This window comes from Gopherus flavomarginatus, chromosome 7, assembly GCF_025201925.1.
Source record: "Gopherus flavomarginatus isolate rGopFla2 chromosome 7, rGopFla2.mat.asm, whole genome shotgun sequence".
Classification (NCBI taxonomy): domain Eukaryota; kingdom Metazoa; phylum Chordata; order Testudines; family Testudinidae; genus Gopherus; species Gopherus flavomarginatus.
This window is the reverse complement of record NC_066623.1, coordinates 36,960,720-36,980,450: the sequence shown is the minus strand read 5'-3', so window position 1 is coordinate 36,980,450 and position 19,731 is coordinate 36,960,720. Positions and strand designations below refer to the sequence as shown.

General features: G+C 44.4%; 1 protein-coding gene across 1 annotated transcript in view; it reads right to left on the bottom strand.

The window, feature by feature from the left end:
- Positions 1-19,731, bottom strand: part of CYSTM1 (cysteine rich transmembrane module containing 1) — a 54,883-nt gene that overhangs the window by 14,016 nt on the left and 21,136 nt on the right. The window contains exon 2 of the mRNA XM_050962890.1: positions 17,762-18,015. Coding sequence (XP_050818847.1) covers positions 17,762-17,996 — 235 coding nt within the window. The 5' untranslated portion in view covers positions 17,997-18,015. The remainder of the gene's footprint in view (positions 1-17,761; positions 18,016-19,731) is intronic.

The following is a 19,731-nucleotide window of genomic DNA, read 5'->3' as shown; positions in this document are numbered from 1 at the left end:
CTGGCGGACCTCCCACAGGTATGCCGCCGAATCCGCGTTACCAGTGGACCTCCCGCAGGCATGCCGCTGAAAGTCGCCTGACTGCTGTGCTTGGGGCGGCAAAATACATAGAGCCGCCCCTGTTATCAACAGACAGTAACCTTTACCATTTTCAGTGATTGAAAACAAGCATGCCTCTTCGTTTCCACTCTTGCAGGAGAAATGCTGACAGGGAGGAGAAGCCCAGACTAGGATGTAGGTGCCCTACTTCTGTGTGATCAGACGCAGCTAGACCTGAAGCCTGATGGAATCAGATACATTCACCCAAACATGGGCAACAGTCCTCTTCCATACTGCCAGCAGGGGGCTATTCAGGGCAAACATGGTCTCATCTGAGCCTGGCCAGGACCTTTGCTCTAAGACATTGGTGGAAGGCGTGCAAGCTTTGCAGAAGTTGTCTCTTGGCAAGAAGGTCTCTTCCTGGCTTGTGCAGCATACCAACAGCTTGTTTGTTCAGAGGTCTCTAAACAATTCTACCTTTGGTGGACTACCACACCCAATCATGCCCCTCAAGCAACTACGCAAGACGGTCCACTACCAGAGGATTCAGACTAGCCCATCTGCAATCATGCTCCTGCTAGGCAGCTGGCCACTAGGAACATCTCATGGGACATACCCAATCCCACTTCTGCAGGACTTTCTGACAGGAGGTATAATGTTGTCCCTCCCTGCTGGTTTATGAAGTACATGGTGACTCAAGTGTCCATTTGAATCACAGCCACCAGCTGGTAAACTCACTTTCTGGGGATTTAAGCTTTCATTTTACGGCCCTTACAGTCACAAGATACTGGATCTTTAAAAGGCCACTGTTCTTTCACTCAAGCATTGCTTTCTGACATTGGGCAGGACTACACATCAAAGATTCTAGACCAATCTGTCCAACATTACATGCCCTAGATATATCCCTGCAGCAGATTCACATTTGACATCCATTTAAGGAAAAGCGCAATTTAAATCTGAAAAACTAAATAATTCCTCCAGTTGTAAACATGCATCCATCAGCAAGCTTCTCCACTGGTTGGAATGCATAGGAGAAACTGGAATTATAAGGCAGTTATAAGAGAGCTGCTCCTCCTGGAAAAATCAGGTTTTGGATCAACCTGATACGGACTTTTTTTAAATTAACCAAAATTTATTTATTGCAATTTTTGGATTTGGTTTGACCCAAACAGATTTTTTTTCTTATTTTTCAGAATGACCAGTGAATCAAAAAATGAGTTATTCACCCAGCTCTACTGAGCTCTGTTTTAGCCATGCTGGGCTTGATGGAAGCATGCTGCAGAAGGCACGTCGTTCCAGGGAGAGGAAGGAGCAGGCACCTTCCCTTCCTCATTCCGTCCTGGCAGGTCTCATTCTCATTTGGGTCACAATAGCAGAGGGGAGATTACTGTGATTTTAAACCAGACTGGATTTCTGCTGGGATGCAGTAAAACAGCAGCTCTCACCTCACTGAGAGACACTAGCTTCCTGCCCTGGCATGGAGACAGGAATAGTGACCGGCATGAACACACAGTTTTTAAAGTGACTCTTCCTTCCTATAGCTATCTAAGGCATAAAGCTAATCACTACAATTTCTGTAATTTTATGTGGGGGGAGGAGGAATTACAAGCCCGTAGAAAAGGCAGATCAGGCCACTGAGTATTTTTTGTTTTGCTTCCAGACTGAGACAGGTGGAGCAGCACCACTTACATAGTGTCTCCTGCTGAAGTTACAACCTGCTTGCATGCTTCAAAGAGGTTCCCAAGAGGCAAGGGAGTTAGTGTCCAGCTAAGAGTAAAATTAGGAGGAATTGGGTTTGGCCCAAAGATAGCTTAATGAGGATTGCCACTGGGATGAGTTCTTCTAAGGAGGTGTTTTTTAGAACCAAAGCTAGAAACGGATTGAATCTGACTCCTCAGTTCAAGTTAAACTTTAACTTGAGGGAAAAGGTTCTCCCACCAGTGCTATCTTTCTATTCCCCAACACACCAGGCATGACAACACAAAAATATAGAAAGGAAACAGAAACAAGAAAGATATAGTCCAATGTAATACAGTGCCTCTCACACATCTGCGAGACAATGGGTACACAGATATTTGGTTTACATCTTGTGAGAGAGATACACTAAAAACTTGGCAATTTGATGAAAAGCTCAAATCTTCACATTTTGCAGGATTTTTGTTTTTTAAAAAGAATGAAATGGTGTTTGGGTAACCCTGAGCTACTTTTAGGGGAGTAGGAGAATGTGTACCCTGGCACTATGTTTATTTGTGTTCCAAGGTACACATCCAACTATGATAGAAACTGTAAAGTAGATCTAAAACCTTCCCTGAATTAGGTCTGAAGACACTGGGATGTCAGGTCAGATGCAAAGCTGCAAACAGATCCAGAACAGACTTAGACTCCCTGGTAGCAGGTAAAAAGAATGAGGTATCACTCTACATATCAGCCATTGCAGCTGCTGAGAGTCACAGTTCTCCAGTAATGGCGAGAGCCCCATAAGTCAGAGAGGCCAGCTAGTAACACAGAAGCCTTCAATCAAATAAAGATAGCCACAACTCCTAAAATACCTGTGGGGCTTCACATTGGGGGGTGGAGCAGAGAGGTGACAGACCCTCTCCACGGCCTTGCTTTGACTAGGAAAAGGTAGAGTTTAAGGTCAGGCTTATGTGTCTACTGTCTCTATTGTAGACAAAGCCTACCTGGCTTGAACACAGGTTGTCAAGTTCAATTCTCCGCATTGAGAACAACAAATACAATGTGTTGGGGTGAATTAGGAGGTGTCAAACCCAAGTGACTAAGGGATTGGAAAGGATTTGCTTCTGAAGGTTACAATGTATACACTAGGGCTGTCGATTAATCACAGTTAACTCACGTGATTAACTCAAAAAAATTAATCACGATTAGTCAGTTTTAATCACACTGTTAAACAATAGAATACCAATTGAAATTTATTAAATATTTTGGATGTTTTTCTACATTTTCAAATACATTGATTTTAATCACACCACAGAATACAAAGTGCACAGTGCTCACTTTAAATTATTTTTATTACAAATATTTGCACTGTAAAAATTAATAGTATTTTTAAATTCACCTCATACAAGTACTGTAATGCAATCTCTATTGTGAAAGTGCAACGTACAAATGTACATTTTTTGTTACATAACTGCACTCAAAACCAAAACAATGTAAAACTTCAGAGCCTACAAGTCCATTCAGTCCTACTTCTTGTTCAGCCAATTGCTAAGACAAACAAGTTTGTTTACATTTACAGGAGATAATGCTGCCTGCTTCTTGTTTACAGTGTCGCCTGAAAGTGAGAACAGGCATTTGCATGGCACTTTTGTAGCTGGCATTGCAAGGTATTTACGTGCCAGATATGCTAAACATCCTTATCCCCCTTCATGCTTTGGCCATCATTCCAGAGAACATGCTTCCAAGCTGATGACTCTCGTTAAAAAACTAATGCATTAAATTTGAGACTGAATTCCTTGGGGAGAATTGTATAGCTCCTGCTCTGTGTTTTACCTGCATTCTGCCATATATTTCATGTTATAGCAGTTTCAGAAGATGACCCAGCATGTTGTTCATTTTAAGAACACTTCACTGCAGATTTGACCAAATGCGAAGAAGGTACCAATGTGAGATTTCTAAAGATAGCTATAGCACTCAACTCAGAGTTTAAGAATCTGAAGTGCCTTCCAAAATCTGAGAGGGATGAGGTGTGGAGCATGCTTTTAGAAGTGTTAAAAGAGCAACACTCCGATGCAGGACCTACAGAACCCGAACCACCAAAAACGAAAATCAACCTTCTGCTGGTGACATCTGACTCAGATGATGAAAATGAACATGCATCAGTTTGCTCTGCTTTGGATTGTTATCAAGCAGAACCTGTCATCAGCATGGACACATCCTCTGGAATGGTGGTTGAGGCCTGAAGGGACATATGACTCTTTAGTGCATCTGGCACCAGGCAGCTCCAGGCCCCAGCACGCCAAATGCGTACTTGGGGCGGCATGCTGCGGGGGGCACTCTGCCGGTCGCCGGCAGGCTGATCCGGTGGACCTCCCGCAGGCATGCCTGCAGAGGGTCCGCTGGTCCCGCAGCTCTGGTGGACCTCCCGCAGGCATCCCTGTGGAGGGTCTGCTGGTCCCGCAGCTCCGGTGGAGCATCCGCAGGCACGCCTGCGGGCGGTCCACTGGAGCCGCGGGACCAGCGGACTCTCCACAGGGACGCCTGCGGGAGGTCCACCAGAGCCACGCGACCGGTGACCGGCACAGTGCCCCCCGCAGCGTGCCGCCGTGCTTGAGGCGGCGAAATGGCTAGAGCCGCCCCTGTCTGGCACGTAAATATCTTGCGACGCTGGCTACAACAGAGCCATGCGAACATCTGTTCTCACTTTCAGGTGAAACTGTAAACAAGAAGTGGGGCAGCATTGTCTCCTGCACGTGTAAACAAACTTGTTCATCTGAGCAATTGGCCAAACAAGAAGTAGGACTGAGTGAACTTACAGGCTCTAAATTTTTACATTGTTTTATTTTTGAATGCATTTTTTGTGCATAATTCTATATTTGTAAATTAAACTTACATGATAAATAAATTGCACTACAGTATTTGTATTAAGTGAACTGAAAAACTACTATTTTTACAGTGCAAATATTTATAATAAAATATTAAGTGAGCACTGTACACTTTGTATTCTGTGTTGAAACTGAAATCGATGTATTCAAAAATGTGGAAAACATCCAAAATATTTAAATAAATGGTATTCTATTATTGTTTAACAGCACGATTAATTTTTTTAATCACTTGACAACCCTACTAAACACACATTACTTGGGTAGAAAATAACATGAGGAGATTGTGCACAGTCATAAGTATGCAAAGGGTGTAGACATCAAGGTAGGAGAGGAATTTATAGAGTGCTTCAAAGGGATGAAATCAACAAAAAGCAAAGATATGACAAAATTAATGGCTGGAAGTAGAAGCTAGAAAAATTCAGACTGGAAATAAGGTGTACATATTTAACAGTGAGATTAACCAACCACTGGAACAATTTACCATGGGTTATGGTGAGATTCTCCATCATCAGAAATTTTTAAACCAAGATAGAATGTGTTTTTCGAAACACCTGCTCTAGTTCAAACAAGAATTAATTCAGGGAAGTTCTATGGGCTGTGTTATACAGGAGGTCAGACTAGACATTCACAATGGCCTTTCAGCCTTGGAATCTATGAACAAAAGGAAGATTTAATCTGAGTATGACAATCAAATACTGAATTGTTTCATCTGTGCCAGTGGTTTTTAATTTTGTATGGTAATAGTGAAGTTGCTAATCTCTACTAAAAACTGGATTATCTATGGTACTTTGGAAATGGAAAGGATGTTTAAACACAACTTGATCTTGTTTAAACACAACTGTGTTTCTGAACCATTCTGGACAGTGCTTGAGCAGTGAACTGCAGGGAGAAAAGGTTGCTATGCTCTGGCACAAGTGCAGGCACATCAAGTTACAGCTCTCACACTGAATGGTGGTAAGCCTCAACCCACAAATGCTCTGGGCAGCGTGAATTGGGAATTGGCATGTCTGAAGTGGTGGGATTAAGCAGAATCCTCACCACAGAAGAGTGGCAGTTAGTTACTCTTGGCCCCCCTTAGGCTTCTTTCCAGTTATTCAGCTGGAGCAGCGCTATACCCCAGCAGCAGCAGCAGCAGCACTTTCACGAATGTCACGTTCCCCTGTGCTTCCATCTCACTCAACTCTTCTTACCTCATCGGTACATACATACATACCCAAACACTGTGCCTTCAGTGCGCAAGACCAGGCCCAAAGTCCCCTACAAGCCTGCTCTGACACATTAGACACACTTGTCAAAGCCAGCTGGAAATAAACTGACTATTTTTAAGGGAAAAGGAAAGGTTTTTGAGGTCCCAAATCACTCAGAGCACACAATGTATGAACCGAATTTTTAAATGTGTACAAGCAATCATGTGCCTAATTTACAAGCTCTGTTACCATGACTGCCTGGGTAATTCAAATATTTGTGCATGCAAATTGTCAGTGAAAAGTATAGCAGCTAGTTTCACTCACAAAAACTCCATTTCCCATAGGCCCCTAAACCAGTGGTCAGCAACCTGTCAATTGCTATCTCCAGAGGTGCAGCATGGCTGCCGCTACGGCAGACTCCCTGCCTATCCCGGCCCCACACCACTCCTGGTAGCGGCTAGCGTGGCCCACGGCCTGGGGTGCAGGGGTCTCCCGCTGCTTGCGGCTCCTGCCTGCAAGCACCACCCCTGCAGCTCCCATTGGCTGGGAGAGCTGTGGGGGTGGTGCTTGCAGAGAGGGGCAGCATGTGGAGCCATGTGCCCGCCAGGGGCATGTTTGCCCCTTCCGGGAGCAGTGTGGGGCCAGGGAGCCTGCCTTAGCCTCACCGTGCCTGCTGCTGACCAGGAGCCATCGGAGGTAAGTGCTGCCAGGTGGGAGGCCACACCCCATCCCTGAGCCCCCTCCTAGAGCCAGCACCCCACACACTCCAAACCTCCTCCTGCACCCCAAGCCTCATCTGATACCCCCTCCCAGAGCCATCATCCTGTATCCCCTCCTGCACCCCCACTCTTGGTCCCAGCCCAGAGCCCCTTCTTAGAGCTTGCACCCCTCACCACCTCCTGCACCCCAATCCTCAGCCCAGAGCTCCCACCCACACTGTGAACCCCTTGACCCCAGCCCAGATCCCGCCCCCTCCTGAACCCCAACCCCGCCTACCCTAGCCCGGTAGGCATAAAAAGGTTGGAGACCACTATCCTAAACTATCAGTCATTACTGACTTGGGAAGGAGAAGGGAACCATCTCCCATTACTCATGCCAAGGCTGATAGCATTACCTCTCTACCCTCTTTTGTGGCTTCAGGATCTTACCCAGCACTGCAGGAAAACCCTACATTCCAGGCAAACTGAAAACTTTTCTGATCACCTAAAAAGGTGTTGTAACTTCCACAGGGAGCTGAAGACCTCAATGCATTAAAAAAAAAAAAAAAAAGAGAGCAATGTGAAAAACAAAGCATGTACAAGACTGCAAAGTGAGTGTTCTCTGTAGGCATCACTCTGCACTTGCTTGGACCTCCCACAAGGACAGTGTCACTCTGCGATTCACCCCTCCAATAGGTCTACCCTCCAATCCCCAGGCACTAGTCTGTTCCAATCCCAAACAGCTGATAAATACAAAGGATTATTTTATGGCTAAGGCCCACTACTGGGAAGTCAAAGGCAGAGTTCTTTCCCAAGCGCAGCTGCAGATGCATTGTCACCTTGCTCTGCATACTTCAGTTTCCTTGTGTGCAGAATGATACTTCCTTATCTCAAAGGGGCTGTAGGAAGCTATATTACTAGGTTTACTGAGATCCTTGGATAGCATATGCTATTAAAGTTCAAAGTATATCATTTTAGTTTAAACATTTACCCCCAGGAAAACTTCAACCACCAATTCTATTGCTGGGGCCTGATTTTCAGAAGAGCTGAAACTCCTACTGAAGTCAATAGCCGCTGCAGGCGTTCAGCACCTCTGAAAAGCAGCCTTCTATCAAACCACAGAGTAAAACATTAAACTTTGCTTTAAATTGCACTGTAAATAAGGGTCTCAAACAGGAAGGCTCCATCTCATAAGATGGAGGAACTCATTTCCCCAGTGGAAAGAACTGGAAATCAGAGCATTTTAAAAGTTATTTTAAGATAAATATTTATTAAATCTTGATCTGTTTCAAACTGCCTGCACTTACTGCTGAGATGCAGCCAACTTCTTGGAGAGCCAACTACACCAAGGCACTGAAAAGACATGCTGAAACAGTGACATAATTCAGAAAAACCTTTGAAAATCCTCTTTGTGATAACTATTTCATTACTATCGTTTGCATGTAGTACGCAGTCAATGAGAATTACTAACTGGAGTTCCTTTAAATGTTAAAGATGGCCCTTCTTCAGCCATGCAACCACTAAAACTTTAAGCAATATGACTGGCTCTAATTAAGAAGCTTTTCAGTATTTCCTGGTAAGAGCCACATGTTTTAGAAGGTTTACATAATAATGCACATGCTATCTGAGACAGTGCCTCCTGAGTGACTACTAAAGATAGCGTAAGCATAGGAGAAGGGGGCAAAGTCCAGTTGTTTCTGGCAGTGAGATGCAGTGAACAGCTGCTCACAATGTGGAGGTTTTGTTGGTTTGATTAGTAGTTTAGTTCTGGTGTAAAGTGCGCAGTTAACAGCTCTGGATATTTCAATCCTCTATTTATAGAACAAGATCAGCATGGATAGTAAACTTCTCTCATAACAGTGGGCCTCATTTCTGAGCAGAACAGATCACTCTGGGTCACGAACACTGGCCTCCTGAGTCAAGCACTGGCCCTTCTGTTGAGACTGCCAACAATGGTGACAAACTCTAATGCAGGGGTGAGCAAACTTTTTGGCCCAAGGGCCACATCAGGATTCCAAAACTGTATGGAGGGCTGGGAAGGGAAGGCTGTGCCTCCCCAAACAGCCTGGCTATCTCATAGAACTGGAAGGGACCCCGAAAGGTCATCGAGTCCAGCCCCCTGCCTTCACTAGCAGGACCAAGTACTGATTTTGCTCCAGATTCCCTAAGTAGCCCCCTCAAGGACTGAACTCACAACCCTGGGTTTGTTTAGCAGGCCAATGATCAAACCACTGAGCAATCCCTCCTCACCTACCATTAGATGGTAAATTTCAGTAACTATTGTTCTGAGCCAGGTTTTTGTTTTGTTTTGTTTTTAAAACATGAAAGGCTTTCTATTTCTATATCCACTCCTCTCAATCATCTAGTCCTTTATAGAAGAATATTCTATAATCAGGTGACCCCGCAAGTCAGTACTGAGAACAAATAACCAAAGTTATTTATTGAGTGAATTGAAATTAGCCAATTATATTAAAAAGTTTTGGTTTGTAACTAAGGAAAACTAACCCCCTAACTAGCTTAAACACACATTGGAGGTTAGGAAGGTAGAGAATAGATGGCATTTAGCTATGATAAATATGAGATAAAGTATATTTGTTTATTTTTGCCGAAGTGCTGATTGTCTCTGGAGTTGCATGATCTTGAAGGTTGGATATGAAGGAGCAGTTAAAGCAAATAAGATGCTAAGAGGCATTGAAAAAGGGATAAAATATAGTGCAGAAGATGAGACCTATTGAAAAATGCTAGTCTGGAGTACAGAGTCCGATTCCAGTTGCCATAATCTAAAAGAAGATATAGCAGAGATCAAAGAGGTTCTAAAAGGGCAACAAACATGATTAACAGGGTGATGGGTTTTACATAAAGAGGTTCAGAAGAAATGATTATTTATTCTGGAAAGGAAATGAGAGTGGGTAAAATTATTGAACTGAATCAGTCCTCTTTCCATCCTGTCTCATAATAAGAGGAAAAAAAAGAGCACCTGATGAAATGAAATGAAAAGGCAGGCCATTTAGATCCAATGCAATCTACTGCCTGTGAATATATAATATAGCCACACATATCATATGATCAATGTTCAAGTTGCATAATGCAAGGCTGCACTCACTCCTGCAATTGGCCAGACAAATGCAATCACTGGACATTCAAAGGAGGGCAGGATCAGTTCATGTCTAGTATTTGTAGATATGCAGGCTAAGATAAGGAAAATCAAATCTCTGTTTTTAGTGTATAAGGAAGGAAACCTACCCTTTAAGTACAGCATTGCATACGTGGCTAAGTTCATTATGGAGCTTTTTTTGCTTTCCTCTGAAGTTTCGGCCACTGCTGGACACTGATTCTTCTACTCTGGTATGCTACAGTCTGATCCAGTACGTCCCTATGTACTGAAAGAGGCAAGTTACTAAAGCAGATTGAATTGTCAATATCAGCTAGTTCTTTCTAAATTAGCATGGCACTTTGTACTGTGGCTGGTCCTGCTCATTTTTTTGCAGCAGGCTAACACTGATATCTTTACATTTCAACTGTAATTTATCAGCTACAATGACCAGATGTCTGCCAACTAATCAGTGGAGGGACTTCTCTTATTTTCCATACTCCCATTAACTCTCTGTGAGCTATTCATAAGAAAAAGGGAGGATTGTGGAGTAGGAGGGAGAAAATTTCAGGAAATGGTTTCCGCCTGAAGAGTTACCCTGTGACTCAAGGAGCCACCCTACACATTGCCTATGTTCTGCACCAAGCAGCCATTCTAAATTTGGTACAGCATCTCATACAGCCACACTGATATAGCCAGGTTTTTCTATTTTTAACTATCCAAAGAGTCTCATGATTTTATAGAAGCTAGTGGCATAGTTTCCTTATAAATACAAGGAAACCTGCAGTGCTCATGGAATTCACCACCATGGAAAATCCTTGAGACAGACAGTCTATAGGGATTTAGAAGAGGGACAAGATATAAATGTGAACAAGGGTAACAAAAGCTGCTACACTGAGCTAGGAAATTAGATCAGATATCCCAGAGGATAACATCCTTCATGCTTCAGGGTAAAAGCTGATCAGTTGTGAAGGTCAAGAAGAAAAAGTATTTTCCTCTAATGAGTAGCAGCTGTTGAAATGAAATTATGGATACCTGTGGGATGGGCAAGGTCTATGGCAGAATTTTTTCTGAACGGCAAGGTTTTGGCCCTAGTGATTTTCATCAGCAAACAGTTCTCTAACTCCATGCATTACCTCACCTTTTAAGGTTCACATTTCATCTCTGTCTTGTCAACATTACTGAGGATTCCCAACTGATTCCCATAAAATGTCACTGGCATTCTTACATGTTGAAAGACAATTTTCTGCTTTCCGACCCAATTCTTGCACATCCCCATCAGAACATGAGTCAGTCACAGAGATGCAGTGACTGAGGGCTTGTCTACACTTACATTTTATAGCGCTCTAACTTGGCTCAGAGATGTGAAAAATCAGGCTCCGAGTGCTAGAAGCTGCGCACGCTCCCGGCGCTCGGAGCTAATCCCCTCGTGTTCCCGCGACAGCGCTCTGAAGTTTCCAGTGTAGCCATGCTCTGAGAGGTTGTGCAGGGTTAAAACTGTCTGAATTTCTGTCCATAGCAAAAGTGTGAATCTTGCTCTGCTGATCACGGGCATGACTATAACACTTGGGTTTGTTATTCTTGCTATTCATTTTTCTTACATATAAACCAGAAGTCATTCTACTTAAAGCTGATGTGGTAGGGGGTTAATATTATTTGAAGGGCTCATATTAAGGACTTCTTAGTAATGGTTTTCCGGGGTCTCTTACTAACCATTTATTAGCATAGGAGATAAGACTAGTTTGGTTGAGGCATTGTTCATTTTCCTATTCCCTAAACCAGCAGTTTCACTTCCACAAGTCACAGCCACAGAGAGTGCAAGCAGCAGTTTTGTCTAATACCAAGATAAAACCTTCCTAGTTGCCAGGCTACTTCTATTACTATCCTGCAGGCAGGTCATGAGACTTGGCTAAATTAATTTGATTTACAAAATGTCGTCTTTAAATATTGCTTGGCTGCCAATTCCTGAAAAAACATATTCTTTGAAATGCAGATCATCTTTACCATAACACATGACTGTCACAACATTCCTCAGTCACACGGCAGATAAAAAATTATACATACAGTATACATTGTGAAATAGTCTATCCAGTGCTTGGGAATGCCCCTCTCAGTAGCAGATGGGGAGAAAGGATTTGAACAGGGGTCTTACCTTCAGGAGGGTGCTTTCATCACTAAGTTAGTAATCTGATGTGGGGCTGCCTCAGTCTTTCCTGTGGAAGCTGTTCCACTATGTATAAACCATTAAAGACTGATTGGGCAGGGGGGAGGGGGAATGACTCTGTAGTCCAATGGTTAGGGCACCCACCTGGGAAGGGGGAGACCCCAGGTCCTGTCCTCCTGCTCCAATCACTCATTAATTATCCACAATGGAAAACAGAAAGGGGGAGCGGATAAGATTTATTTCACTAGAGCTAGTCAGGAGAAGGGGGAGCTTTTGAAAGATTTATTTTAAATGAAACTAAAATGTTTTCAAAGGATGATAAACCAAACTGAAAACTGTGTAAGAGGTGTAACTTCTCTTGGTGCATGTGTTTAACCTCATCACCATTAACTGAAATTACACACTTGCTGAAGGGTGACTATCCTGAAATGTGCAACAAGGTGAGAGAAATGGCTGCTCTTTCATGCTTGACTGCACTGAAATCAGTTTTCTACACTATGTGCAGACTGCTGCTTCCAGTGACAGGGAAAGGGATGGTTCAACGTGCAGGCCTTTATGGGTCACTTTAATCCCACTTCCTCCTCACAGAGGAATCTGGGGGTGTTACTTGTACATTGCTTTAGTCACTTCCTTTATCACTTCTTCCTTGTGTGTGTAACCTTTGGCCATGTATACATTGGGAAATTTACAGAAAAGTTAAAACTGCTGGAAGTCACAGGGCAGAAGCTGAACCTGTTTTCATCAGCCTTGACTAAAATGGTAGTATCAGCAAGTCTGATCAAAATGGTGTCACAGACTCGCCTGGTCATCAGAGCCTTGTCTACACTAAGGCTCCCTAGGGTTTAATACTGGATCAGCAGAACTGCAGTTAGAACCCATGGAAAAGATTCTGTAAGTTTCCCTGCCCAAAGATTTTGTCTCTGTTACATACATACTGCAGCTGGGAGCATGATTCCTAGCTCAACAGATAGGTGCTAGCTCTGCTTGAGCTAGTGAGCTAAAAATACCTGGGTAGCTGGGAGTAGCACTAGAGGCAGCTCCACAGCTAGCCACCTGAGCACAAAGCTGCCTGGACCCCCTGGGTACATACTTGGGTGGCTAGCCCAAACCACTACCCGTGCTACCCTGGCTACACTGCTTTTTTTAGCATGCTAGCTTGAGTGGTGCTAGCATGCATCTGGCCACTTGCGCTGGGAAGCACACGCCCCACTGTAGTATAGATGTATCCTTCAAGCTGGTGGTCATGTTACAAGAGACAGCAGTGAGTCAGGATGCACTGAACAACATAAAACAGATAGGATAAAGGGGACAGAGATGAAGCAGTTCCGTAAAGAGGGGGAGTTTGTTACATCATCATACACAAAGTTATTAAGATTCCAGTCCTCTGAAGATGCCAAGTGATCCAAGTGCTATTGATTCCCTAGTCCTCTCGATTCCCTAGTGCCCTCTCCCTTTGACAGTTCTGAAAATCTCCCCACCCCTAGATCACCTTGAATTTGCCTCCTCTCCTCTGGGATAGAGCCATTTGAGCCATCCCCCTTCTGTTGCTCTTTGCTACACTATTTGTGGCAGCAACTGCTTTCTTGTACTGTGCCCAGCTTTGAACCCAGAACTGCAGTTGGGATCTAATAAGAACCCTCTATGCTCATGCAGAACAGGGGTTGTTGCAAACAGTTTGCAGTACATGGGCAATTATGTTACTGGCCATTTATCAGAGTAAAATTGTAGGCCTCACTAATGAGAAAATTAATCCACTAATCCACATAGGCATTGAGCTACTTACAGCAGCATCTCCAGGATACAGCAATGCAAGCAGTAACTTGACTTTTATTTGATCCCAAAGACAGGAATGGCAATCTGAATAACAGTAGGACGCACAAACAGCTCTAGAGTGGAGCTACACAACAATCCCACAACAGCTCTCAGTGACACAGGTCACTCTGTGTTCCAGGCGACAGCTAAGTACGTCAATATTTACTTCAATACCTGGGACCTGTAGCACATGCACATCCTTTGGATTCAGCAGGCTCTCTAACACCTATAACTTAAGGCTTTTCAGGAAACTGAGCTTGGACACATTGTCAGCAGGTCTGAGTTATTACATAGCACCCAAACTGTGCTAAGTGTGGCACCAGTCCTCTTCCATGATTTAAATTTACAAGCTACCTTTTTGTCCAAATGATGCTCCCAGTTTCACTAGCTTATCCATTAACTCCCATTCACTTGCCATGTTTCCCACTATTTGCTCCACAGAAATTAGACTATATTATTTCCATCTTCTCATGGAAAACGATGAGCAGACACCATTTCTCCTAAGGAAGTCCTCTGTTTTCTTGACCTTTCCCATCACTGCAGAGGCACAAAACTGCCCCCCACCCCCACCTGCACTCTGCCATGTTGTGATCCTACAGCTGGAAAACTTCAAGCTCAATGTCTGTTTTCAGCCTAATCTTTCCATCCCAGTTAGCAGTTGAGATGCTCACTGCAACAGAGGATTGGCTCTCTCAAATCTTGCTTGTTCTAACCTACAGTTTTTAAAAGCTTTCATGGAACCATATCTGAATCTCCAAAAGATTTTACCAGTTAGTGCCAAGCTTGTAGGGTTTTGCCTAGATCAACCTGTCATGCAGGTAGCAGATGAGTATTTCCATTTATGGTAAGGGACCTGTTAACACACTCACATCCTGGAAAAAGCTGAAGGAGTAGGGGAGATATTTCCAAGTCCCAGAAGAGCCTTTCCAGGAGGAAGCAACAGAGCAGGCAGTGCTGAACTTGCCTGTGTATGGTACAAGCATGTACATACTTTATTTACCTCTATTTTATTGGAACGTCATGGCATTTAACTTTCCAGCCAATGATTAGACAGTTGAGCTTCGTCCTAGCTGCTGTGGCTCATGTTTGTCCTTGTATCTCTTTCCCCTTCCTTCATTAAGCATTTACTGCCTTCGGGTCTGTATCCTTTATCTGTGCTTCGATCTTTGGGTGTCTGTCTTCCTTCCTTCACCTCCCTCCCTACATCCCCCCGACCATTCCATTCGTCTTGCCCGCTTCCCTTTCTTCCAGCACTGGCTTCTCCCCTCCCCTTCTCTTTTTATTTCTCCCTATTGCCCCTCAGTCTTTCCCCATTTCCAATATCCACTCAACTCCTCCATCAATGCAAGCCCTGCTCTTCTTTCCCATCCCCCCTTCCAGTAGCGGGGGTCATCCTCACCTTCAGCCCCCAGCTCTTTATATACTCTCTATAGCCAGAGTAACCTGTAAAGATAGCTACCAGTTCCCTGGGCTGAAAAGAATAGAGCTGGCCCCTTGGTCAGCCTCCTCTCTAGAAGGAGAGAGAAGATCTGGCAGCCCTTCTCTTTTTTCAGTGGGGAGAAAGCAGAACGGGGTGCTGGCCTGCCTCTAAGTGCAGATCTAAAGCAGTGGCTCTTCAACCTTTCCAGATGACTGTATCCTTCAGGAGTTTGATTTGTCTTGAGTTTGACCACACTGAAAAACTACTTGCTTACAAAATCAGGCATAAAAATACAAAAAGTGTCACAGAACACTATTACGGACAAATTGTTTACTTTCTCATTTTTACCATATAGTTATAAAATAAATCAATTGGAATATAAATATTGTACTTACATTTCAGTGTACAGTAGATAGAGCAGTATAAACAAGTCATTACATGAAATTTTAGTTTGGATTGGCTTTTTATGTAGCCTGTTGTAAAACTAGGCATATATCTAGATGAGATGATGGACCCCCGGAAGACCTTTGTGTACCCCTGATCTTAGCCCTGTGAACACTGAGGCAGTTGTGGTGCCACAACCTGGAAACTACTGACTAGTGAGTCAGGCTGTTGAGAGGAAATGGAGCATCCAAGAGAAGAATGTCCAACCTCCTACACAAGCAAAGATGCTGCACTCCTGGAATTCAGCTCTCTGGTTTCTTCATCTTCAATCATTTCAATACAGTATTTACTCCTGAGGGCATTCTGCACCAAAAACTTTAAAATTTGGTGAATAATATTTTAAAATTTTGCAAAATTCTGCAAGTTTTATTTGTCAAATAAATATGGAGGCTCCAGCATAGCATTGGGAAGCATAGGTCACTGGCTACACAGAGGTGTGAGATGACTGTACAGCTTCCTCCCGGGACAGGGACTTGGCAGTGAGGCTACACCCAACCTTGACACAGCTGAAGGGCAGGGCCTGCCCCAGAAACACCCCAGGGCCCTGAACCTGGCGCAGGGTAGGAGCCACCAGTCGGGTCTTCCCCAGTCCTGCCTCGTGCCCCACAGTGATATACCTCTCTGCTGGCTGGGCACCGGAAACATACTGCTGGGGAGAGTTGCGTAACTGCTCTTATAGACTCATAGACTCATAGGTCAGAAGGGACCAATATGATCATCTAGTCTGACCTCCTGCACAAGGCAGGCCACAGAACCCTACCTATCCACTTTTATAACAACCCCTAACCCAGGACTGAGTTATTGAAATCCTCAAAATTGGTTTGAAGACCTCAACCTGCAGAGAATCCACCAGCAAGCGACCCATGCCCCACGCTGCAGGGGAAGGCGAAAAACCTCCAGGGCCCCTGCCAATCCGCCCTGGAGGAAAATTCCTTCCCAACCCCAAATATGGCAATCAGCTAAACCCTGAGCATGTGGGCAAGACTCACCAGCCAGCACCCAAGAAGGAATTCTCTGCAGTAACTCAGTTCCCATCCCATCCAACATCTCCCCGCAGACCATTGAGCAGACTTATCTGGTGATAATCCAGATCAATTGCCCAAATTAAACTATCCTATCATAACATCCCCTCCATATACTTATCAAGCTTAGTCTTAAAGCCAGATAAGTCTTTTGCCCCCACTACTTCCCTCGGAAGGCTGTTCCAGAACTTCACTCCCCTAATGGTTAGAAACCTTCGTCTAATTTCAAGTCTAAACTTCCTAATATCCAGTTTGTACCCATTCGTCCTCGTGCCTACATTAGTACTAAACTTAAATAATTCCTCTCCCTCCCTAACGTTAATCCCCCTGATATATTTATATAGAGCAAGCATATCCCCCCGCAGCCTTCTTTTGGCCAGGCTAAACAAGCCAAGCTCTTTGAGTCTCCTTTCATAAGGCAGGTTTTCCATTCCTCGGATCATCCTAGTAGCCTGTCTCTGGACCTGTTCCAGTTTGAATTCATCCTTCTTGAACATGGGACACCAGAACTGCACACAATATTCCAGATGGGGTCTCACCAGCGCCTTATATAACGGTACTAACACCTCCTTATCCTCTTGTGGATTCTCTTTACTTCCCCATCAGAAAGTCATTTTTCTACAGGGAAGCAAAGAAATCTGCAGTACATAAATTCTGTGCAGGTGCAGTGGTGCAGAATTCCCCCAGGCATAATTATTGGGAAAATATAGTGGTGACTGCCCAAGAAAATTAAAGGTCTAGAAACAGTTCCAAAGCCACATGGACGAGTACACTAGGGCAGAAATTTTCAAAACTGCTGAAGGATTTTACATGCATAACTCCCATTCATTTCCATAGAACTGCGCATCTAAATCCTTAAGAGGCTTTAAAAGTCTCAGCCTAGGCCTGGATGACTGTTAACTGAGGAAAAATGAAAAAAGGTGTAATGGAGGCTAAAACTCAGCAGAAAATAGCTTAGTGTAAGCAGTCCCCTCAGGATCCCCCATGAAGCCTGTTCAGGGACACTCCACATGTCTCTAGTCAGAAAAATTAACAGAAGCTACAATAGCAAAAACAAGCTGAACCTGAAAAATGAGACTGCCACTGGAGCTGAAACCAGAACCAGCAGCTCCCCTCCAGCAGTCTCCTGCTTCATCTAGCCCTGTTAGCAGGAACACTGGGCAGACAGTCTTCCTGAAGGCCAGAGGATAGAGATCCCCCTCACTCCGGGATGAACAGAGTCATTCATTTCAAACTCACAAGGCACATTAACAAGTAATTAACTTGCAAAACAGAGCATGCAGCAATATAATGCTGTTAGGGCACCATGCTGCTTAGCGTACCTGTGTTTTTAGGTCCATCTGCGTACATTGGTCCAGGAGGTGGAGGCGCATTCTGCCATCCATACTGTGGATAGCCTTGATAACCCGGCTGACCTGGTTGATACGGCCCAGCAGGTCCTGGTGGGTAGCCAGGGTATGGGTTGGGGCCTGGAGGACCACCTGGTTGTTGTGTATATGGTGGGTATGGGGCAGTCGGGCCTGGGCCTGGATATGGTGGAGGGTTTTCGTAATTCATGTGGGAATCAAAATTTTTCCTAAAGGGGGGGAAAAGAAAGCAAAGACATTATTCTGCTTTTGACTGTTGAGTTTCTTACAAGCAGGGTGCACAAATCCCAATTCAGACAGTGATGATGCTTTATTTCCCCTTCTCCAGTGCCTTCCAGGGACCTTGTAATCATTTACAGAGGTTAAGGAGTATGCCTCACAAGAGCCCAGTCAGGCAGGAAAGTATTAACCCCACCCAATCATCAGGGAAACAAAGGCATAAAATGTTAAAAGACTTCCTTAAGGTCACACCATGAGTCTGGGCAGAGCTGGGAAAGAACTCAGATTTACCAATACCATACTTTGGGCCACAAAGTCATCCTTACAGAAATTTAATCTGCTTTTACAGTAATCAGAGAAGCTTCCACTGATGTGATTAAATAATCACAACACAACCACTTAACAATATTACTTTGCACTCTATCAACTTTTCTTCTAAGATGCCAAAAGTATTTCCCATTGCTTATTTACACTAAGCCTCATAGCATGTATGGAGCAGAGAATGGATATAAAGGGATGACTTCACATCTCACTGAAATGCAGCCATTTCTGGGGAGGAACACAGCAAAACTACATTTTCACTCCTATTGTGAATACCTTTACGTCACTGAAGCTATAGAGGAACAGAGGTAGGAGAATAATTTGTTGTTGGGATTTGGCCATACTGCTGTGTTTAAACACACCCACTCTTCCAAAACTGGATCACTAATGACCGCAAACGATCACACCTTGGTTTTCAGATCACATGCAAAAGCAGCATTAAAGAGGGCTGAAAGTTCATAAACTGTATCTAATTTGTTTATTACACAGCAGACACCAAGGGACTGATCAACCTTTTCCTGATTACCATGACCGAGCAAGATGTTTCCAAGATTAGGCTCTCTCTAGTGAAGAGGTCACAGCAGTGTTTGTACTTAAAACACAATGCCTCATTATGCTAGTGCATATGGATGAGAAATTGAAATTAGTCTACTGGCACCTTCCAAAGTGATGAATGTGCAAAAAGTCAATAGCAGAAATGATGTAAAGTTAGAGTTTTGAAAATTCCTTCAGTTTCAGAAATCTAGGAAGTGTTCTTAGTATTGTGCATTAAAAAGCAATCCCGAGTTCCTAAAGTGATTTTTTACCCTGACACTGCCCCTTTAACAGGATAGAGTGAGAACTTCACCACTCTCATTCTAGATCAGAGGTGGGCAAAACTATAGCCTATGGGCCCATCCTGCTTGGCCCTTGAGCTCCTGGCCCGGAAGGCTAGCTCCCGTCCCCTTCCCGGCAGCCTCAGCTCACCATGCCGCCAGTGCTCCGGGCAACATGGCTGGTTCCGGCCAGGTGGTGCAGCTGCCAGTCCTGCTCCTCTAAGCGGCATGGTAAGGGGGAGGATGTTGGGTAAGGGGCAGAGGATCCCAGTGGGCAGTCAGGGGATTGGGGGGTGGAAGATAGGTGTGTAAGTTCTGGGGGGCCTGTGATGGGGCGAGGGTGTGGATAGGAGGTGGGGTCTGGAGGGGGTGAGGGGGGCTAGGATGGAGTTGTCAGGCGGACAAGGAGTGGGGAGTTTGGATGGGTCAGGAGTTCTGAGGGGGGCAGGAAGTGGGAGGGGGCGGAGACCAGGCTGTTTGAGGAGGCACAGCCTTTCCTACCTGGCCCTCCATACAGTTTCGGAACCCTGATGTGGCCCTCAGGCCAAAAAGTTTGCCCACCTCTGTTCT